Source organism: Malaclemys terrapin, chromosome 11 (assembly GCF_027887155.1).
Source record: "Malaclemys terrapin pileata isolate rMalTer1 chromosome 11, rMalTer1.hap1, whole genome shotgun sequence".
NCBI classification, from domain to species: domain Eukaryota; kingdom Metazoa; phylum Chordata; order Testudines; family Emydidae; genus Malaclemys; species Malaclemys terrapin.
Genome location: NC_071515.1, coordinates 62,503,821 through 62,528,053, shown reverse-complemented (window position 1 = coordinate 62,528,053; position 24,233 = coordinate 62,503,821). Strand labels below are relative to the sequence as shown.

Here is a 24,233-nt window from a genome sequence, read left to right as displayed (position 1 = left end):
AGACTGTGCCACAATCTAACACATCTCAGAGCCAGCGAGTTTTCCTTAAACATTCACTCTCTAAATTTCATCCCATCACTCCACAGTCTACCATTCTATGTTCCATTCTGTCCTTGTTTACAACCGTCAAGTATGGGCAAACTGTTAGGCTAATAGAAGACTGAAGAGAACATGACTACACATATTTAGCTCTTTAAGCTCTCCTTAATCAGTCCTTCCTGCCACATAATCATTTTTGTTTTTCTCTGAACTCTCTCTTATTTGTCAGTCTCTTTCTGGTAATGTGCGGAGAGGAAGGTGAGATGGAATAAGTTCTGAACTCTAATGTTCCTGAGGTTTGAGTTCTCAGTAGACTAGCAGTTGGGCCAACTGTTGTTTATTTGTGTTCACACAGATTTCAGTTAGACAATGTGCTAGGTGAAAAGACTTCATTTCCTAGTTCTGAATGTTCAAAGGTGGGATTTTCAAAAACACTTAAGAAGTGAGTTAGGAACACACATCCCACTGACTTTCTCCTTTCTGTGTCAGGTACCCTGAAGTCACTTAAGCACTTTTGAAAATGCCTCCCCTCATGTTTTTGAGAATGTGCTTGATAATGCTGACCAGATCTAGCTTACCAACACTTGGGGTCTGGACAGGAAAAAGCAAACTGGGGGGAAATGATTGTTGGAGAACATCAGTGATTGTTCTTCATGACTGTAGCCCATATTGGCTTAATAGTATTTACAGTATAAACCTGGAACTAAGAACTTTTAGGCCCCAATTCTGCCCTGAGATCTGTAAGCCTCCAAATGGAAGTTGTATGCATATTTGAGGGCACAGCTGGCTTCTTGGAATGCAATTGCACTTCTGAATTGGTCTGCTCTCTCAACCACAATGGCAAAGGCACTGGAAAAATTCACCTAAATGAAGGGAAATATAATTTGGTCAATTCAACCCATGGCTATACCCAGATAATATTCTGAAATAAGGGGCAGGTCTACACTACAGCCGGGATTGACGCTCTGAGATCGATCCATCAGCAGTCGATTTAGCGGGTCTAGTGAAGACCCGCCAAATCGACAGCAGATCACTCTCCAGTCGACCCCTGTACTCTACCCCCAACGAGAAGAGTAAGGTAAATTGACAGTTTCTTCCATTGACCCGCCCCCCTGCAGTAACTCGACCTAAGGTTGCGTAGCATAGGTCAACTTACTGCGGTAGTGTAGACATAGCCAAGGACATTTTTGCACAGACCTATATTGCCATGAACTCTATAGAGTGTACATGAAGTAAGAATTCTAATCTCAAACTCCCCTCTACTCATATCCTGACAAACTCATCCTACTGCAGAACAGCAAACTTCCTATCCCACAGAGAGCTGTGAGGGTGAATACTCCAACCAGCTAAGTGCCATTCTGTGTGGCACACAATTTGCTCTGGGATGATGATATTGCTGACTACAAGTCTTGTGTCTGGTGGTTCAAGCTTTGTCATCTAACAGAAATACATGGAGAAGGAACTTGCTTCTCAGCATAAGGGAGAAATAATGATCCAGGGGCAGGATTCAAGGAACTGAAGATGTAAATAATTGAAACCACATAATAGAGAGAGAGAGAGAGTAGCCCTTCAACAGAGTGAAGATAGCACATTAACAGAGACAGGGGGTTTTGTTGCCTCCACAGGTTGTAGCCTGAGTTTGATTCTTATATTACAGACAGTTAAGTACCTCTCTGAAGTACAATCAGTATTTAATGAAGAGACTCTTCTAAGTCTTGAGAAGAACTTTGGAGTGTCCAATGATCAGCTGTGAGATCATGAAGGTTGTATTAAATACTTCCCTTGGAGCACATCACTAGTTCACAGCCTCCTCCTACTAATACCGTAGGCATTTGAAAAGTCAGGCCTTGAGCAAATTGGCTTGTTAAACCTGTTGAGAAATGGATTTTTTTTTTCATGTAAACCCTTCAACACAAAGTTTGCCATAGGAATGAAATCTCTCTAGGTTCAGAACAAAGGTACTTACTGTGACAGCCCTCACATGGATTCTTTTGATATTGGCATCTGGCTAGTGAGGTCTGAAGCTATCTGTGTGAGTATTGTATCTTGGGATTTCTATGACTCAGGTGCACAATACTGGATGTGAGCCACTTGCAATATTTCATTGCACCTGTTGTGCTAGCATAGTTACTGGACAGACATCTTTTCTTAATTATAAACCAAACTGAGAGGCAGCACAGGCTGATTCATGTGAGGTTCTCCACATCCTCAGAATGCCATATATAATCGCACCTTAGAATCAGAGAAAACTTGCACTCCACTCACCGTATCAGAACTGGATCAAGTCCCACAGATACAGGTATCGTATACCGTATGAAAATGCAATGAAAAAAGTCCATTCTACTACCTGCAGTCTGGAGCACTCTCCCTACTGGCTGCTCAAAGCCAGAAAGCAGTGCTTTGGCTCACTCTTGATAGAAATAGTTGACGTGTCCCTCAGATAAATGCTCTGCCTAACATTATGAAAGACTTAGCTTCAGGCCAGGCCATAGCACAGAAACCGTGCCAATCACACTCCTTACCAGCAGCAAAACAAAAATTGGTGAAATAGGAGCAGAACCAGAAAGGAACAGAGACACACAAGCCAAAGGAGGACAGTATTTTTGAAAATACCTTCTTATTGCCTGGAGTGGGGGGGAGGGACTTTGACAGCAGAGTAGGACAGAAGTCCAAAACATGTGCAGCAGGTAGGGGGCTCCTGCTCCTTCCAACTCCCTTTTAGTTCTCTGATTCTCTATTGGCTGGGCAAAGGGGGAAGGAGCTAGTTGATCGGCTGCTGTGTGCCTCTCCTTGCCTACTTAAGCCTCTTAGTGTATATTTACACTGCTGTAAAAGACCCGCTGCATAGCTACTCAGGTTCCTGGGGCTAGGCTGCAGGGCTAAAAATTACAGTGTAGATATTTGGGCTTGGGCTGGAGCCCTGGCCCTCAAACCCCACAAGGGGGGAGGGTCCCAGAGTTCAGGCTCCAGCCCAACCCCAAACATCTACACTGCAGTTTTTAGCCCAGCCCAACTCAGTTGACCCAGGCTCTGAGATTTTGCACCGGGGTTTTTCATTGCAGCATAGATGTACCCTTACTCTTTGGTTAGCTGTTGCTGTTTGGCCACGCCTGGAGCAAGCGTACATGTGGGCAACATTGCAAGAATCATGGGATCAGAGCCAGCACATGGACTCTTTTAGGTTCCCAGCTCCGGGATGCCAGGACAAGGAAGAATCGAGGTGGCTTCTACAGACAGGCGATACAGTGCCCAGAGGAAAGACAGGCACCTCTAGGACTGCCCCTCCCTACTTCTAGGGGTGCACTCTGGTGGAGAGGTCTCTAGTCCATCATGGAGGTCAGACACTTGGTTCCCTGACCCGCACAGCCCGCTCAAAGAGTAGGAGCCCTGCAGGGTGGATGGGTATTGATGCAGCTTGCTTCAAGAGCTGCAGAAAATTCAAATCAGAGGAAGCTGCAGGGGACTCAGCAGTGCACCACTGCCTCCCCCGGCTGCTGGGAGACAGAGGCAAGGATGTGTGGGGTGGCTGCTGCTGCCATGGGAACATCTGGCTCCCTGGGTCCTGTCGCCAGGACTGTCCATGGTGCTGCTGCCCTTTTCCTCACCCTGCTCATGGGGGATAGGTTGGGGGACACGGGAGGCTGCTGATGGTGTGGCAGGGGGCATTTCAAGCACCCATTCCAGGAGCCATTCACCTGGGACCTGGCAAGATGCTAACTCCCCTCCCACCCTTACCTCATGGGGGAGGGTGTTGAGGTCAGGGGACAGCACTTGGCCCTGCTCCCTCCACCCCCACTCAGAGGAAGACAGCCCATGACTGCTGAAATAAGGCACAGGAGGAGAACTGGGGCAGCTACAGCAGGGGTTGGCACTGTAGGGGGTGAAGGAGCATGGGAGTAACCAGAGGCCTTAGAAGGGGTCTCCCCTTTTGTTCCCTGGGAAGCCCCAGTCCAGCCCTCATGGAGACACTGAGCGGTGGCCTCAGAGATGGGCAAGGATTCCTTTACACCACTTTGTCAAGCAGTCATAGACCCAGAGTCACTGCCCCATGTGGGAGTCAGATTCTCAGTCCTCCAGGACTTTGGAGTGGATGGGGACCACTGGCAAGGCAACAATTGTGAGGAGGGGAGCTGGAGGGGGACACTAGCCTGGACTGAGGATCAGAGTAGGACAGGGAGATTTTAGTGGACTGTACCCAGGACCTTGGCTGGGACCATTCACCTTGCAGCTGGCGGACAACAGATTCCAGGAGTTTGCCCTGTTTGCCAACAGAGATCCACAGTGATGCCCAACCAAATGTGGAACGTTGGCTGCTGACAGTCACAGGAGTAGTCAGGAATGCAGTTGCCCCAACGATGGCCTGTGTGGTGTACCTTACTGAGTTCACAGAATCTAAAGCTCAGGAAGGACTCCAGCATCTGTGACCCATCCCTTAGCATCAGGTGGTGAGAGATGCTATGTCCTTAGTGCACTTTGGGTTAGCTCCCTCCACTATATCAGGTCAAATAGTAGAACTGTCCTACTGGTGTAAGCTAGCAGGTTTCCCTGGCCCATGTAGAGATTTCCTAGTGTGGAAGTCTTGGTCCAGAGACGAAGGGCAGAGGAGGGGTGACAGGAATCACATAGCCACAGAAATTCTTACAGGGTTATTAAATGGTCTGCCCAGGATATGTAGTGCTGTGATGGAGGCCATTTCATTCAAGGCAGCATTTCTTGTGGCCTTCTTTGGTGCTTTCAAGGTGACAGTGCCACAGGCAACCATGGACAGGTCCAGGTGGGCAGTTTAATTACCAAATGTACAGTGTCACTTGTGCAGTGTTGCTGCACTTAAGGTTCTCTGAAATAGATCAGAATGGGAATGAGGCCTCAGCGGTGATACGGAAATGTGCAGATGAATGCCTGTGCTCTGTAAGGGCACTCAAAGCTTTCCTAGCCAAATGGAACCAGGAGCCAGGCCCACTGTCTATGCATGTGACAGTAGCTTCCTGACAAGACACCAGGTTGCTGGAGTAATAAAAAAAGCTTTGGTCTGCTGCAGTCTCAACCCAGCTAACTTTAGCTGGGTTTCTTTCAGGACTGGGGCAGTGACAGCATCATCTGAGGGCTTTGACTTTTCCTAGGTTCAGGCTATAGGACGCTAGAAATCAAATTGTTTCAGAAGTTGTGTCCACCCCAGGGTAAAGGTTGCTAGGACTGGCATTAAGTGTAACTAACCCTCTCCGTTTCTGAACCCAGTAGATATCCAAAGCATAGCCGATGTTTGAATTTGCAAACACTCTGTAGTGCATTGGACCTGCAAGAAGGTAGCCAGGTCGGCAGATGGATCACTGCTGGGCTTCAAGGCTGAAGCTGTACATATGCAGTGGGTAAAGCAGGAAAGGCATGCTGTGGGAGCAAACTGCTTTGAGTATAGCAGATGGGACAAGAGCTGGTCTTGGCACTCAATGATGATGGGCTGATTAAGCATTTGGGGCTGAATGTTGGCCAGGCAGCAGAGCAGGTGCATCATAATTGCACTGCAAGACTGAAGCCATTGGCCTTTGATGGTATGACCAACGGGGCATGAGCTGGTCCCATCACTCATTGATGCTGCTAGTTGATGTTGGATTAAGCAATTGTGGCTGGATGTTGGCAAGTGGATTGAAGCTAAGCTGCAAGGCTGAAGCCGTTTGCCGTCAGTGGTATGACAGATGATGAAGTATGAGCTGGTCTCAGCACTCGATAGCCAAGCTACAGCCACTTGATGTCCTGATTATTCCTCAGGGCAGAAATGGTCCTGGGGACTGCAGATTAAATTTAGGGACTAGGATACAGAGGGATGTGGAGCTCTTCCTGCAAGGCACTCAATTTGTCTGGTCAGAGATGCGTGCAAAATGAGTTTGGTGTGGGGTCAATGAGCCAGCTCATGTCAACAGAGCAAGAAAAAATGTGAACCATGAGGTAGCCGTGATCATTTTGAGAGTTTGGGTGTGGTGGGGTGCTGGTGGGGATAGCACACAGCGATATCAGATACAATAGACCTGAGTTCTCTAGGGAGGGGATGGAGTTCATCTGTCAGATGCTGGGGCTCATATTGGCTCCATGACCTCAAGGTTTGGGTCAGGCAGGAAATGCGTACCAGGAAGGAATATACGTTCTGAGACACAGACAGGAAGAGATTATTAGGGATCTCTGATAGAGTGGTTTTGGTTGACAGATGGGAGAATCCAAATTAGATAACATCAGTAGACTTTTATCCTCTACACTGGTAGCTACTACAAAAAAGAAATGCTAGCATAATGGTAATGTTAAGGTTGCCAGATCAAACACTCAAGTCAGCAAACTATTTCAAATGTTATGGTAGCTCTAGCATTGTATATTTCCTATTAATTAATATATTAATATGATTAAATATACAAGGGGTGTAAGGTGGATGAATTAATACAGTAACTCCTTGCTTAATGTTGTAGTTATGTTCCTGAAAAATGCTACTTTAAGCGAAATGATGTTAAGTGAATCCAATTTCCCCATAAGAATTAATGTAAATGGAGGGAGGTTAGGTTCCAGGGAAATGTTTTCACCAGACAAAAAACATTATATACATATACAGTAGAAGTCTTAAATAATTTTAAACAAACAGTGTAATACTGTACTCACCAATGATGATTGTGAAGCTTGGTTGAGGCAGGGGGGCATAGCAGGGTCGGGTCATGGGGGCTTGCCCCGTTCCACCAATCCGACGCTCCTTCTGGGGAGCGGGCTCGGGGCCTTGCCTGCTCCCTGGCAGGAGCACCGGGCAGGCGGGCAGAGGAAGCCAAACAACCTTATAAAGGAACTTTGCGCGACTTTAAACGAGTATGTTCTCTAATAGATCATCAACCTAATAACGAAACAATGTTAACTGGGATGACTTTAAGTGAGGAGTTACTGTATTGAGGATGAATCCTAACATTTGCCTTTAGAGTGCTTGATCTCACCACGCTGAATTAATACTAATTTTGCATTTAATAAAACACAATATGCACAAATATTTTTGTACATGTTCAACTTCAAGGGCTCGGTCTTGCCCTCAGAAATATGAACATGACTCTCCTTGTAGTCAATGAGAATTGTGTGTGAGTATTTGTGGGAAGAATTTGATTCAAAAAGTTTGCTTGGAGAGGTTCCTGAAATATCCTACTAGATAGTGTGTTGTGATGGTAGAATGCCCACAATGGTGCTACATTTTGCATTATAATGTAGCAGAAAACAATGCGCTCTTGATTGGTGATGCAGCATGATACATATTAAGTCTGAGACTATTGCTTTAGAAAAGTACCATCTATGTACTGTCCCACATGAAATGTAGACCTCTGAGTTATTTTCCTGAGCTGGCCACAAGATGTCACTCTTATTCCACAAAAATCCTGTACAACTGCATTCGTTTGGTGGTTGCATATATTATTTACCTGTTTAAGAATGAAATTTGATCTTAAAATGTTTCATTGTTTTCATTCTGTATTTTGCTATGTAATTTATCTCTGAAAAGAAATAAATGAACTGTTTAACTGTCTGCTGGTGTTTTGTTTGTTCTTCTGTTCTAGGATTTAGGATTTTGGATTTAGGAGTTGTTACTGTGGGAGCATGGGGCTGTTGGTGTGGGCTGGGGAAATAAATGTTTTCAGTACATGTCACTGTTTCTTTGTTCTATGTTTTGTAGTTCAAAATCTTTAATAAATGATAATGGGAAAAAATTACAACTTGAGAATGAGTTTCCCAGAGTTCCGTAGTGGAAGTGTTTTTTCCAAAGTTTCTGGGATGAAGACTTCACAAACTATATAGCACATAACATGTGTTTTCTCTACACATCATTTGTATTCCACTGCATGGTAATAAGACATTCAATCCCCTGTCGTTCATCACCAATGAAACATCCTGTGACAGGAGCTGATGATAACTTCCCTCATATTGCTGCTAGTCCTGAAGATGTGGATAATTTGTAATACTCCTATTGTGTCTTATGGCATTTCTATCAAATCCATCACCATAGGGTCTCTAGATGCTGTATTTTTTACACTAATATAATACTGCTATATATGGTGAGCTGTCCTCCTCTATACCTGTAGGGTTACCATACGTCCAGTTTTTCCCGGACATGTCCAGCTTTTTGGTAATCAAACCCCCGTCCGGGGGGAATTGCCAAAAAGCCGAACATGTCTGGGAAAATGCCGGCCGGGCAATTCCCCTCCCGCGGCTGCTCTGCTCCTCCCCTGACTCTTCGGCTCTGTTTAAGAGCCGAGCTGCCCAAGCGCTATGGCCTTCAGGCAGCCCCCTTGCCTCCGGACCCCAGCCGCCGGCCGGGCACTTCCCCTCCCGGGCTCCGGCGGCGCAGGGTCAGGAGGCATGGGGGCTGCCTGAAGCCGGTAGCGCTGGGGCAGCTCGGCTCTTAAACAGAGCCGAAGAGTCAGGGGAGGAGCAGAGCCTCCGGCCGCGGCGGCTCTGCTCCTCCCCTGACTCTTCGGCTCTGTTTAAGAGCCGAGTGCTACCGGCTTTGGGCAGCCCCCATGCCTCCGGACCCTGTGCCGCCGGAGCCCGGGAGGGGAAGTGCCCAGCCGGGGGCGCAGGGTCCGGAGGCATAGGGGCTGCCCTAAGCCCGAGCACTACCGGCTTCATGGTTTGCCGGGCAGCCTCCAGACCCTGCGCCCCCGGCTGGGCGCTTCCCCTCCCGGGCTCCAGCTGCGCTGGGGAAGCGCCAGCCGGAGGCGCAGGGTCTGGGGGCTGCCCGGCAAACCGTGAAGCCGGTAGTGCTCGGGCAGCCCTTTTCGCGTGGCTGGGAGTGGGAGGGAGGAGGGGGCAGGGAAAGGGCGGAGTTGGGGTGGGGCTGGGGTGGGAAATGGGTGGGGCCAGGGCCCCATGGAGGGTCTTCTTTTTTTATTTGTTAAATATGGTAACCCTAATACCTGTAACATGGGTGTCATCTTTGAACCAGCCCTCTATGTCACATCCAGGCTGTGTCTAAATCTTACAGATGCTTTTGGCATAGCATCTCTAAAATTTGGGCTTTGCTATCCATCCATGTAGCTAAAACTCTTATCTAGGTCCCTCATCATTTTGCATCTTGGCTACTGCAACGTTCTCTTCTCCGGCCTTGACTAATGCAACCTTGAGCCACTTGTATCCATTCAAAATCTACTATAAAGATCATTTTTCTTGCTCCTCATGTTGATCATGTCAATCCTCTCTTTGCATCCTCAGTTGGTTCCCCTTTCTCCACCACCTCCAATATAAGCTCTTTGTCTTCACTTACAAGGCCCTTCACAGCATATCCCCATCCTACCTAGCATCTCTCATACCTGTTAAATTTTCAAACAAGCACTTTAGTGTTTCCTCCCATGCTGCCCCTCATGCTCGGGAGGGGCAAAGTTAGCTTGTTGTCCTCCTCCAAATCTCTCCTTAAAACTCTCCTCTGTCATGACGCTAACAAAATCTTGATATTGCCTAGCGGCTGGTATGCTGAGGCAATTGCCTATCATACTGAGTGATAATGTCTCATTATTTCCTTGTGCTCCCCTTGTCTGCCGTATCCAGCTCTTGTCATGTATGTAGATTATAAACTTTTGGGGGCAGTGTTCATCTTTTTGTTCTGTGTTCATACAGCACCTAGCACAATGGGGCCTGATCCATGCCTGGGGCTCACAGGCATTACTGCTATTCAAATAATAATTATAATATAGAACCATTCACCAGAGGATCCCAAAGCATTTTACAAACAGTCATTTATACTCAAAAGAGTGACTCTAGAAATGGCATTGAGGGATTACATGTTTCTCAATAAGAACAGGAGTACTTGTGGCACCTTAGAGACTAACAAATTTATTAGAGCATAAGCTTTCGTGGAGTACAGCCCACTTCTTCGGATGCATATATCAGTAGCCAATTACTGAGTTTACAATTGTAAAGCTGTCTACCGCCACTGCACACGCATTACTGAGATCTGAAAGTCAAGCTTTGTTCTTTCTGGCTCACACATCTGCCTTGGTGATAAGGATTCTGCAATTAGAACTTTGTTAAAAATTCAGTTGATGTGCAAGCCAGACAAGAACACTCTCCCATCATTATGCTGGCTAAGCAGTGTCGAGGGGAGTTTATATATTTAAAAAAAAACAGTAAAAAATTTATATTTGTAACTAATTTAAACAGATTTGACTCAAGAAACAGAAGATCTGCGGATGAAAATGGGGTTATTTTTACAGTCACTTTTCTCACTATAATTGTACATTAAGATTCATGGGATCTCTGTATAAAATGCATTTCACACATAAGAAAACTAAACCATGAGAGGATCTGTAACTTGCACACAGTATTTCAGCAGCAGAGCTGAGAATACAAACAAACTTCTTGTTTCAATCTACAAATAGGAGTCAAAGGACCATAGTTAATTACTTGTATGGAGGTAGAATCCAGAGGCCTCAATCTGCATCAGGCCCCCATGTGCTACTTGTTATACAAATATAGAAGCAGAAATGTAGCTTGCTCTGATAAGCTGACAGTGTAAGAGCCTGTCTAGTCTACATGGGAAAGTTTCACCAGTAGGCCTGGTCTTCACTAAGCCCCCACTTCGGACTAAGATACGCAAATTCAGCTACGTTAATAACGTAGCTGAATTTGAAGTACCTTAGTCCGAACTTACCGCGGGTCCAGACGCGGCAGGGAGGCTCCCCCATCGATGCCGCGTACTCCTCTCGCCGAGCTGGAGTACGGCGTCGACGGCGAGCACTTCCGGGATCGATCCGGGATCGATTTATCGCGTCTTAAACCAGACGCGATAAATCGATCCCAGAACATCGATTGCCTGCCGCCGGACCCTCCGGTAAGTGAAGACGTACCCTTACACGGGTATAATTATACTGATATAGTTAAAACTCTATACATTGGTATAACTCTCCACGTGGACATTCTTATTCCAGAATAAAAGTGGCTTTTTTCAGTTTAGTTTAAACTCCTTCCATGTGACAAAGCTAAACTGAAAGAAACCACTCGTTCCAGAATAAGAGTGTCCACGGTATACTGGTAAGTAATACTATATCAATTTAAAGTCACACTTCAGCTTATATTGGTGTAACTTCCTATGTAGACAAGCCCTAATTTCAAACAAGATGCATCAACAGAATGTAAGACATAACAGGATGGAAATGGGTAGGGAGCAGAGAGAAGATAGTACCTTGCAGTTAGTAGTTAGATGGTTCCAAATCTGAAAATGTTTAACTAAGTAAATGAAACCCTCTGCCCCTGACTATCATTCAACCAAAGCATCCTTCAGTGCCTGATTTCTACAAGCATTGCTGCAGAAGTAGATGTTGAGGATGAAAATGGTAGTGGCCTTGTGTATTAATTCAGAAAGATCATTCCATGCAGCATGAGAGAGAAGAGAACCCAATCCTGAGAGGTCACAGGCTAGGATCATCTGGTTATATATATATCACCAAATCAGTGCCCTGCCATTGCAGGGCCCTCAGGCACTGGTGGCACCTTAGTCCCTCCTGATCACTGCTTGTGGCACTCTACGGTGTCATCTCCAGAGGGCTGTAGTGCTTTGGTCTAATTACGGTTGTTGGGGCTTGTGCAGGGGTGTTTTGTGGCCTGTGATATATGGGAGGTTGGACTAGATGATGTAGTGGTCCCTTCTGGCCTTAAACTCTGACTCTATAAGGTACCAGGCCACTGGAATTCACACAAAAGTCAGCTGGAGTTGCAGGTCTGCACCTTCTCTCTGAATTTGGCCCATGGCATTTAAGGTCTTCAGAAAAAGCATCGTGGCACCCTATCTGTTTTTATTCTGCAAAGGGCTGTGCACACCTACAGTGTTTTGCTGGATAAATAGTAACAGTTTGTCTTGCTGGCATTGAATGAATTTAGATTTTAAAGAGCTATGATTATCAAATCTTGCAGTAAAGCAAAAGCTTTCTAAACAATTAGCCTTAATAAGGAGCTACACATCTGAGAGAGATTTTGCTGTTTTGAAAAAAAAAACCTGTTTCAGAAAGAAAATGATAGGTTCCCTTTGCTCTAATAAAGATGCTTGTGGTTCTACAGCCTGTCATAGCAGGAAGTAAATTAGTAGGAAAGAGAAAACTGCTAACAACTGACAAGCAAGGAAAGTGCTAATTCAGTGTCTCGACTGATGGCTAGCACTGTCTCCCTCTCATTATTTATGTATTAAAAATAAAGTCATCCTGCTGAAGATGCAATTTTACCACACCCGCAATATCACCCTGCTACATTTTCTAAAATCCCACTAAAAGAGAGAGCGAGAGAGAGACTGAGGAAATTATAGTTTGGTCCCCAATTCTTCTAATCATAAGGTGAGCAGGCTCCAAATCAGAAGCAATACAACTAACACAAGGATGTAATTTGGGGTAAGAGAGACTTCTGTGCCATTTCTGCCAAGCAAAGGATTCATTCAAGACCAGATCTTCACAATAATTTATCAGAAAATGACCATTAGTCAAAACCAGAAGTTTTTTTGTGGGAAAGGGTCAATTTCAATGAATTTCCTGTTTTGAAATTTTTTTGAAAAACAAGTGTTTCCAAATTGTCAAAACATCCGATTTCAACATTTTCAAACATTTTCAAAATGTTCCATTTTTGGTTTGAAACAACTTTTCATCTTGGAAAATTAAGTTAATGTATGCCAAAAAAATTTAAAATGAAGTCAAAATTGAAATGAAATGTTTCTAAATTATTTCTGATTCATTACATTTTTTGAGATTTTGACTGATTCAGAACAGGATATTTTCCCCTAAATCTCAAATTCTCACAGGATAGGAAAACTGTCTCTAACTCAACTCTATTCAGGACTCTAGCTGTAAGGATCCAAATTAAAGAGGAGAGAGAAAATGTCGCCTTTATATATGTGTGCAGGAAGTTCTGGGTTCCTGTAGCTATGTGATTGATCCCAAAGACTTTATGGAATGAATTCCATTGGCTTTAAGGGTTATATCTCCTCCTGTTTTAAAGTCTGTTCATAGACTCATAGACTTTAAGGTCACAAGGGACCATTATGATCATCTAGTCTGACCTCCCGCATGATGTGGGCCACAAAAGCTGACCCCCCCCCACTCCTGGAATAATTCTCTCCCTTGACTCTGCTGTTGAAGTCCCCAAATCATGATTTAAAGACTTCAAGTCACAGAGAATCCTCCAGCAAGCGACCCCTGCCCCATGCTGCAGAGGAAGGCGAAAAACCTCCAGGGCCTCTGCCAATCTACCCTGGAGGAAAATTCCTTCCTAACCCCAAATATGGCGATCAGCTGAACCCCGAGCATGCGGGCAAGATTCTCTAGCCAGACCCTCCGGAAAAAGTTCTCTGTAGTAACTTTTAATATCCCATCATTGACCATTGTTACTAATTACCAGCGATGGCACGTTATTGACCTATTGACTAAAATCACTTTATCCCATCAAACCATCCCCTCCATAAACTTATCAAGCTTAATCTTAAAGCCAGAGAGGTCTTTCGCCCCACTGTTTCCCTCAGAAGGCTGTTCCAAAACTTCACCCCTCTGATGGTTAGAAACCTTCGTCTACTTTCAAGCCTAAACTTCCCAACGGCCAGTTTATATCCATTTGTTCTCATGTCCACATTAGTACTGAGCTGAAATAATTCCTCTCCCTCCCTGGTATTTATCCCTCTGATACATTTAAAGAGAGCAATCATATCCCCCCTCAGCCGCCTTTTGGTTAAGGTAAACAAACCGAGCTCCTCGAGTCTCCTTTCATACGACAGATTTTCCATTCCTCGGATCATCCTAGTGGCCCTTCTCTGTACCCGTTCCAGTTTGAATTCATCCTTTTTAAACATGGGAGACCAGAACTGCACACAGTACTCCAAATGAAGTCTCACCAGTGCCTTGTATAACGGAACCAGCACCTCCTTATCCCTACTAGAAATACCTCACCTAATGCATCCCAAGACCGCATTAGCTTTTTTCACGGCCACGTCACATTGCCGACTCATAGTCATCCTGCGATCAACCAGGACTCCGAGGTCCTTCTCCTCTTCCGTTACTTCCAACTGATGCGTCCCCAGCTTATAACTAAAATTCTTGTTAGTCATCCCTAAATGCATAACCTTATACTTCTCACTATTAAATTTCATCCTATTACTATTACTCCAGTTTTCAAGGTCATCCAAATCTCCCTGCAGGATATCCCGATCCTTCTCCGAATTGGCAATACCTCCCAACTTTGTGTCATCCGCAAACTTTATCAGCCCACTCCTACATTTGGTTCCAAGGTCAGTAATAAATAGATTAAATAAAATCGGACCCAAAACCGAACCTTGAGGAACTCCATTGTTCTATATCTGGGTAAGGCAGTTCAGGGAAATTCTACACTGCAAAAAAGAAAACCCGTGACTATGTATCAATTGCTTTGGGCTTGTGGGCCTTGCACTACATGGCTAAAAATAACAGAGTAAATGTTCCCTCTAGAGCTCTGAAATCCACAGAAGGGAGTGGTTAAAAATAACCCTGCACCAAGTCTACACTAATGCTAGCTTTACTGAGTCTCCACAATGCTAGACCATTGATAGAATTTTTTTTATATTTACTTTGTGTAATGGCCAGCTCATGGACAGTCAAACCCACTACTGGGAGTCAAAGTCATGAGACAGGAGTCAAGAGTCTGCTGAGTCAGGATGCTGGAGGATCAAAGGCAGGAGACAAACTGGAGATCAGGAACCACAAGTCAGATGTCAGCACTCAAACTGGGTTAGGATGCTGGAAATCAAGCCGGGGAAAAGGGAGCAGGAGCAAATGTAAGGGAGCACAAGGCACACACTCCAGAGCAGAGTGGAGCCGAGTTGTTCAGAGAATTTCCTGTTCCTGCTGCCAGTTTAAGTAGGCCCAGCAGGCCAATCAGCTGCTCCAGGACTCTGACAATTAGACCTAGGGCTGGAGCTTCACACTGGAGCTGGGCTTCAAGGATCTCAGGAAAGCTATTGCCAGCAGTCTGACAGGAGGAGGGTTGGAGCATGGCCGCTCCCATGAATCCTGCAGACCCAGGTCTGAGAGAAGTGGGCCATGACACATTGTGGACAGGGTTACACCTGATACACCTTGGTAAATCCAGAGTAACATCATTTACTTCAAACCAGTTACTTCCAAGCAACTAGTTTCAGTGGAGTTACTCTGGGTTTGTACCAGTGTTGTTAAGATTAGGATCTGGCCTATTGTATTGAAAATATTTTTAAAAAGACCATAAAACCCTAAGAGCCAGGTCCTCATTTTGAAAGACACACAGATGTGAACGTTCTGGGACAAGAACCTCTTGTCTTACTCATGTAAAACTTCCAGTGATCTACCATCCATCTTTCATCTCACGTTCCTCCCAATGGGGGTTTCAGATGAGTAAAGCAAACAGGATTTGGCCCTTCATGAATGAAAATCTCCTCAACATTAAGCCAGATGAGAATTCTATTTGCATACTAAGAATAAGCACTCAGTGGCTGGGGAGCCCATATGCTGTAAAATAGACTATTGTCAAGGCTGTAGTTCATACTTCTGTGTAAGACATGTAACATGCAAGGGACATGCTGCCTGTCATAGAATATCACTGAAATAACTTAATTTGTTTACTCGTTATAGAGACAACGACATCCTAATCCTGTCCCCCTCTTTCAATTGCTTCCTATGCGCCTAAGTGCCTTTGTATGTCACTTAAAATTAAGGGAAGAAGGGAAAACAGAGAGGCAGTTTGCTTATATATACAACTGACTGCATTGTGAAAGCTGTAACCTATGGCAACCCAAATAATTATTTGGTATTGCAGCCTGAAATTCAGGTTCTAAAGACTTGTGTAGTGGTAGAAAATGAAATACTTGTTGAATCAACTTTGACCAGAGTCACCATAATGGTTTAGTCGGGGGTCGGAAGATGTGAGTTCTATTCCCAGCTCTGACTCTAATTTGTATGATTTCGGGAAACTAACCTACTGGTAACATTGTGTCTCGGTATCATCATCTGCAAAATGAGGCTAACGCACACCCAGTCAGAGGGATTAAGGCTTATTTCTTTACTGTTTGTAAAGAGCTCAGAGATCCTCTGATGGAAGGTGCCATAACATTAATACTACAATGTGAAATCTATAAGGAGCAGAGACCCCAACAGATGATGCCTGTAAGAACTTGTCTGAATGATGAAGACACATAATGGTCCCCTCCCACTGACCCAGCAGGTCCTTCATCACCTCCCAGTGATGTGGTTCCTTTAAGGTTTTCCATAGGAGAGAGAGGTGGCCGTGGCCAGAAGCTGCTGAAAGCCACACCAGAGGGCATGACTTAATAACCTCAGCGGTCCCCCATGACCTCATAGTTCTGGACTCAGTGAACAGTCCTAAGAGGATGTTAGGAGGGAGGTGTCTGTAGCAGGTCTGGGAGGTCACAGTCTGGTGGGAAAGGAAGTAGTTAAGGGGAAAAAACACTCGCAAAAGTGAGACACGGGTTAGTTACCAGGGATGAATATAGCTAAGGACTAAATTGGAGATGGATGGGGAGAGTTAAACCAGCCTCTAGATGGATAGGGGAGGGTCGTGGGGGAAAACACAGAATGGAAAATAGCTGGCTGGAGTGGGATGTGGGGTGGAGGGGTGAGGAAATCCGTAAGACTAAAGTCTCCAGGGACAAGTGAGGCTCCACAGAAAGCTCCCGTACCCATTTAGGCCCACTAGTTTGTCAGTGACGTTCAAGGTCAGTGTGCCAGGGCGGGCGGGGAAGAAAGAGGAGTGAAGGAAATTAAATGCAGTTTTAAATAAGCTACAAAAATCATGGACCCAGCAAGGTGATGGCCAGTCCCCACCTCTGCACTCGCGTGTTATATTCCTTCCCCTTCTCTTTTTTGGCTTCATTTTAGGATGTTTTTTTGTTTCTAGATTGTAATCTCTTTGTGGCAGGGCCCAAGGCCATCCTGTATGTCTGCACCTCACCCAGTGCACTTTGGGTATGTTTGAAGCAGGGCCGGCTCCAGCTTTTCTGCCGCCCCAAGCGGCAAAGTGAGGGGAAAAAAAAAGATAAAGCCAATCAGCAGCACCTCAATCATGCCGTTTCATTCTTCGGCGGCAATTCAGCAGCAGAGCCTTCACTCCCTCTCTTCCTCTTCGGCGGCACTTCAGCGGCAGCTTTAAGAGGAAGAGAGGCACTGAGGGACCCGCCGCTGAATTGCCGCCGAAGACCTGGACGTGCCGCCCCCCTTTCCATTGGCCGCCCCAAGCACTTGCTTCCTTTGCTGGTGCCTAGAGCTGGCCCTGGTTTGAAGTATACATAGATAACAGAATAAAATAATTGTTCATAACTAAATATAGCAGTCATTAGAGTTAACTTAAAGTTGAGGGGAAAAAATAAGGATCCTTAAAATGAAACCTCCAGGGCAGCAAAATGACACTCCCATAATTTGTTAATTATTTTCTATCTGCTGTGTGTGTATATACACAATGTATTCTCTTGGGAACCATCATTCTCACAGATAAAATCTAATAGGGATTTGCAGCTTCCTGTGAAATCCCAGCCATAATTGCGGATTCACTTGTCCACAGAGCAAATCCCTGTGGCCTTTTCAAAGCTTTACCATCTTTGGTTTTGTTTGTAAAAAGAGCATGTGAGCATACCTTTAAAAACAGCAGCAGCAAGAACACCCCCCATCCACATCCAACAGGGTAGCTAAAGTGAATAGCTGCTTTTAACAACTGTTTCTATTCAGAAATCCACAGTGAGCGAAATTCACTCATGAAAATGGGAGCACAGAAGAACCCCAAATGCATCAGAACTATGGTAGTGGGATATGGATAGTTGAGGAGTAGATCTGCACAAGTGGCATGTGAGGCTCCACTGAGCTGAGAACTGCACCTGTGCCACAGAGACCAGCTTGGAAGAGTGATTTGGTGAGGTTCTGCCTGGCAGAGTGAGTGCATGAGTGGCTGCTACTGCTCCAGCCCAAGGTGGGGAAGGTAGATTCAATCTCCCCAACTCCCAGTGTTATCTGTTTATAAAGTCAGTATACTCTGAGGACAGAGGTGAATTTCGCCCACTGGGCAAGGATAATGTACCAATTGTGTCTGTACCCAGGCTATAGAATATATATGTAATATGACAGGTCAACCAAATTTACACTGTCCTGTTTTGCTTCCAAATTCATGTCTAATTTGCTGTACAGTATCACCCCTGAGCTCCTTCTGTATTATCGCTTTCCAGGTTCTCGCGCTCATTAAATTCTGTTTGTTGGGTGTTCCCCAGATGTATTAGTCTATATTTTCCTGTGTTGACTCTCATGTTATTCTGTCCATGATTCCAGTCTCTCTAAACTCATCTGCATTATTTCTCTCTGATTGGTGTTCATCTCATCCCAAGGAATGACATTTGTGATCCCATTAACAGAGTCATAGAAATGTAGGGCTGGAAGGGATCTCAGGAAGGGATCTCAAGAAGTCATCTAGACAGCCCCTACATCGAGGCAGGTCCATGTACACCTAGACCACAACCTTGCTTGGAAGCCTACTGTAGTACTTAACCATCCCTATAGTTAGACATTTTTTCCATAATATCTAAACTACATCTCCCTTGCTGAAGAGTAATCCCATTACTTCTTGTCCTACCTTCAGTGGACATGGAGAACAATTGATCACTATCCTCTTTACAGCATCCCTTATTATATTGGAAGGTTTTTTATCAGGTCCTCCCTCAGTCTTTTTTCAAAACTATATATGCTCAGTTTTTTTAACCTTTCCTCAGAGGCCAGGTTTTCTAAATCTTTTATCATTTTTGTTGCTTTCCTTTGGACTCTCTCCAAGTTGTCCACATCTTTTCTAAAGAAGAGCACCCAGAACTCAACACAATAATCCAGTACTCCTCACCAGTGCCAAGTACAATGGAACAATTACCCACTGTTACTTACATATGATGCTGCTGGTAATTCACCCCAGAATTATATTACAACTGCATGACATTGTTGGCTCATATTCAATTTGTGATCCACTATTAACTCCCAGATCTTTTCAGCCTACCCAGTCGTTCCCCATTTTGTATTTGTGCATTTGATTATTCTGTTCTAAATGTAGTACTTTGCACTTGTCTTTAATTAATTTGATCTTGTTAATTTCAGACCAATTCCCTAATTTTGTCAAAGCATTTTGAATTCTAATCCTATTAGCCAAAGTGCTTGTAACTCTTCCCATCTTGGTGTCAAATGCAAATTTTACATGCATATGCTCCAGTTCATTATCCAAGTCATTCATGAAAATATTGAACAGTACTGGACCCAAGACCCTGCTGGACCCCATGAGATATATCTCACAGACATTTCACAGAACTACTACTTGAGTATGGTGTTTCAACCAGTTATGCACCCACCTTATAATAATTTCATCCAGACAACATTTCCTTCATTTGCCTATGAGAATGTCTGTGTCCCCCTATGAGGGACTGTGTCAACTACAGCTTCCCTCCTATCCACCAGGCCAGTAACCCTCTCAAAGAAGGCAATTAGGATGGTTTGGCATGATTTGTGCTTGACAAATCCATGCTGGCTATTCCTTATAATCCTATTATCCTCTAGCTCCACACAAATTGATTGTTTAGTAATTTATTCCACTATCTTTTCAAGTATTGAAGTTAAACTGACTGGTCTATAATTCCCTGGTCCTCTTTGTTCCCCTTTTTTAATGATAGGTTCTATGTTTGCTCTTCTCCAGTCCTCTGGGATCTCACCTGTCTTCCAGGAGTTCTTGAAGATAATTGCTAATGATTCCAAAATTGTTTCAGCTAGTTCCTTGAGTACCCTAGGATGAATTTTATCAGGCCCTGTTGACTTGAATACATCTAACATCTAAATATTCTTTAACCTGTTCTTTCCCTATTTTGGCTTGTGTTCCTTCACTACTATTGTTAATATTAATTGTGTTAAATACCTGGTCCCCATTAACCTTTTTAGCGAAGATTGAAGCAAAACAGGCATTAAACACTTTAGCCTTCTTGAAATCATCTGTTCCATATTGTGTAAGATACTAAATAATACCAGTGAATCGTGTTAGACTTCAGGTACCCCATTACCTATTAGTGCTCTCATCTCAATATTTTGCCATGCACAGTTGCCCTTTGTTCCTGAGTCTTCAGCTAGTTCTCAATCCACATGATATTATCTGAATGATTTTGTATGAGGAATGAGATATTTTCCTACTCACCATCAGTTACCAGGGCTCTGCTTGTAAGGACCTTTCCCAACATAAATTTGATCACTGCCAAGATAGAGCAAAGGATTCCACTTAGAATGGAGACACTAAACAGAAAGTCATCCTGCAAAAGAAGAGGGTAGATATTAGTATGTCTTCCACACCTAGTTGTCCTGTACATTAAATTCCAAATATTATTTTGAAATAGCTGATTTATCCAACAAAGGAAAAGACTTTCTGAGTTATGATTTCCATTCCACCCTTTGCTCGCTCTGGTGTGTCTAGTCACTTCATCACACATGGTTAGTGACGGGCCCAGGCACAAACTTTTGGCTCTTGAGCCAAACTACTCAGAGTTAGGGGATATTTTGATCTGGGTTTGACTGGAGGCTACTACTCATGCAATGGTTAGACAAAGAAGCAATCTGTTAACTGAGTTACAAAGTCATCCTGGCTTCCTTACTTTGGTTGATTTTGATGTTAAAATTATATTATTCAGATCATTTCTGGGTGTACAATTTCCTATTAGTTAAAAGGGGGGGGGTGTATTAAGGCCAAACCGTGGTGCCAGTGAAGTCTATAGGAGTTTTGCTATCAATTACTGTTTTCTGCAGCCGAAATCCTGGTCTCACAATCTGCCATTGACTTTGCTTTGGCACTTAGTTTAAGCTGTTATGACATCAATACAAATAAATAAGAAACTTCTACCACAAACAACTGAAATCCTTCCAGTGACGTAAGACTCTTGTAGCCCATTTATAACTGTAAACACAATGTTAATAGAACTGTCTTGATTCGTGTGAGTCATCTCTGCTGATGTCCTCTCATTTCTGCAGCTTCTAGTAGTTCAATGTCAATGGCACCCTGGGATTATGATAAAAATATTCTGGCACAAATTCTTATTGACAGCAACAGGATTTGGCATCAACTTGACGCATCTCACCCATGTTATCAGCAGAGGCAACTACCATGATGGAAGACATAAGGAAAGAGAAAAGGGGCTTTGGGAAGGTACAATGGGCATTGGGAACAAAAGAGCATAACATCTTTAAATAACTCACTAAGTGTAGTTAGGAATCATATACATTTCTATTCTATTTAGACTCATAGACTTTAGGGCCAGAAGGAACCATCATGATCATCAAGTGTGACCTTCTGCACACTGCAAGCCACAGAACTTCACCCACCCCATTCAGTAATAGACTCCTAACCTCTGGCTGAGTTACTTACATCTTCAAATCAGGATGTAAAGACTTTGAGAATTCACCATTTACTCGAGTTTAAACCAGCAAGTGACCTGTGCCCCATGCTGCTCCACCCCCAAGCTGGCCTGGGACTCCAGGGACCTCCTGCTGCTTTGTCACTATAAATAAGGTATGGTTTTAATAGCTGTCAAAATATACGTTGGACAGGGACTGGAGTGGAAATAATTGTTTTGTGATTTGCGCCTCACTGGCCAAAAAAGTCACAAGTCACCACTGCTGCCTCCCAATGATCATTGTCAGTGGAAATCCTTGTAGGGTTTATATCATAAAATGGGTGTGGGGAGAGTATGTGAGAGTGGTCTGACTATACAACCAGCAGCATATGATCAGCTGTCAAGTAGCACAACTCCATGAGTGGGAGTGTAGATTGGCCACTGGTATTGTACCCAGTTGGTTGTCATCTGCCTTTTCTCAAAGTAAGATTAGTCAGGATGTAAAAATGCCAGCAGGTATCTGCACGGGAATTCTCACTGTTGCCACAGGTGGGAAAAGCGTAATAAGGACAAGGCCTGCCAGGCTTTCAGCACTTCTCCCTGGTCAGTGTGATACAGGGGTCTTTTCTGTCAGAACTACATATGCTATAGTCTTCTACAGCATGGTTTGACTGACATTGCTCTCCAACTGCCATCCCTATCCAGGGCAGTCAGGGAAGCATGTTTAAATAGTTCTGATCCCCATGTGGGCACAGCCTAATTAGTTCTAAATGTTAAATTTAATCAGAAATGTAATCAAATTAAAAGGGGGCTAGCAGTGTGCTTACGGTATGCCTTGGATTTCTTTATAGATGAAGGCAATTTTCCTTATATACTCGAGGAGGAAAAAACCTTCAGCTGTTGATCCTAAATATAGATTGATATTTTCACCTCTATATATGTGCAATTAATCATCATTCATTCTTTGATGAATTTCACCAAATATCCTGATGCTCAAGAAGAGAGTAAGCCAGATCTTATTTCTCTATTAAGGAATCTACATTCTTCAGAGCATGAAATATGCCTTAGCTTTGTGAAACTTCATCTACAAATGCAAAGAAACAATTCTCAAAGCACTCAGTGGAGCAAATGCTGTGTCTCTCCTATATCACGTTCACCAAGGTAAGACCTAGGGCTGATTTGAGACAACCCTGCATAACTGGAATTTTTTTGAGGTGGGATTTAAGTTTAGTTGTTTGCTCAAGCCTAGGGCATCAAGGAGTTTGAGGAAGCTAAATCACATGGGAATGGCTTTGGGACACAAGATAGAACTTTAAGGAGTTAAGGAATGGAAGGTCATTACCTCACCCATCATGTCTCTCTAATATCCTGGGACTTACACGGCTATGACAACACTGCATACAACAATGGAAGATGATATAATTTTAAGGACAGTTACAGCTTTCCCCCCCTATAAGCGCATGTTCCACAAGTGATAGATTTACTTGAACTGTCAGGAAAAGATTTCAGTTACATTGTGGATTTCATGATCACCAGCTGTGATCCTTTCAAAGATGATCTACTTCCCATTAAAGCCTTATTGTGGAAATCTGTGGGTCACTTTGCTTCTGTAGCTTTCTGAGGTTTTAGTAAGTGATACATTGTTTGCATGTCCTTGCTGCTTTTTCCAGCATTTGGGAGAACAGTGAACTTCAACAGTGCAGATCAACCACTTAGTACTTTGTTTACAAAGCCAAAAGAATATAATAATTTTGCCACTGTATATCAAAGATGTGCTATGGCATAGGTTGCTGTATTTATACCATTTCTGCCAATTAGTGGAGAATATGATAAGAAGACATTTTTCTCACTTCAACCAGAATTCCTTCAATCTGCTAGTCAGAGCTAGCCATGGTTTGGTAATATGACTCCAAAGGATTGTGAGATGTGACTGCAAAGAAGGTTGGATTTAGGTTCACAATAAACAGGAATGGCTCCTTTTAAGGATCCCAGGTGGCGAAAGTCTGAGAATTCTTGATCTAGGAGATGTTCAAGTCTAACTATTCATTCAGAATCTTGAAAAATGTGTGTCTGATTCCTTCTATTATAGTATTTGTTTTGTTCCTTCTGTGTCAGACCTGTTTTGAGAGAGGCTATGATTTGATTCTATACGTGTGTTGCAATATGAGGATGTGTAGCATAGGTTTTTGTCCTAAATTCAATTTACTTTTTGTATGTTTTGCCATATCCATGGTGCCTAAAATGTATTTTGCCATTTGTTATGACTGCCCTGTTGTGTGTTACTAATGTGATTGGAATTTGTCTAGCCAGTTTATTGGAACCCAGGGATAACATATAAGTGTAATGCAGGTTTCTGAATAGACAGATATCACTTCTACAAACTCCTAAACTGAATACATGAATGTATTTCTAGGGGTTTCAGAAAAAATATTTCTACATACTTTATTTTTGTCATTGAACTATAGAACACAACTTAAGTATTGTTATAATTATTCACATAGTGGAATAGGAGGTCTGATGATGGAGAAGAATTGGCATGTGGACTGGGTGACCAGATATGTTCTTCCAGCTCTTATTTTTATGGCAGATGTACAAAGTGAAAAATAAAAAACAGGGTTCCTGTCCCAACCCATAAAACACCAGATTTAAACCCATCAAACACCAGATTTTCAAAGGAGCACAGTTTGCATGTCCGTACCTAAATGAATATGATCGTAGATGAAAGTTTTAAACAATATCCACAGAGTGGCATTAGGTACTGGGGCAACTGAGTACTTTATAGATTAGATAGGAAGACTAGAGAGAGAGAGAGAGAACAATT

General features: G+C 43.7%; 1 protein-coding gene across 1 annotated transcript in view; it reads right to left on the bottom strand.

Moving 5' to 3' along the window:
* Positions 1-24,233, bottom strand: part of TMEM163 (transmembrane protein 163) — a 157,721-nt gene that overhangs the window by 7,831 nt on the left and 125,657 nt on the right. The window contains exon 6 of the mRNA XM_054044798.1: positions 20,227-20,338. Coding sequence (XP_053900773.1) covers positions 20,227-20,338 — 112 coding nt within the window. The remainder of the gene's footprint in view (positions 1-20,226; positions 20,339-24,233) is intronic.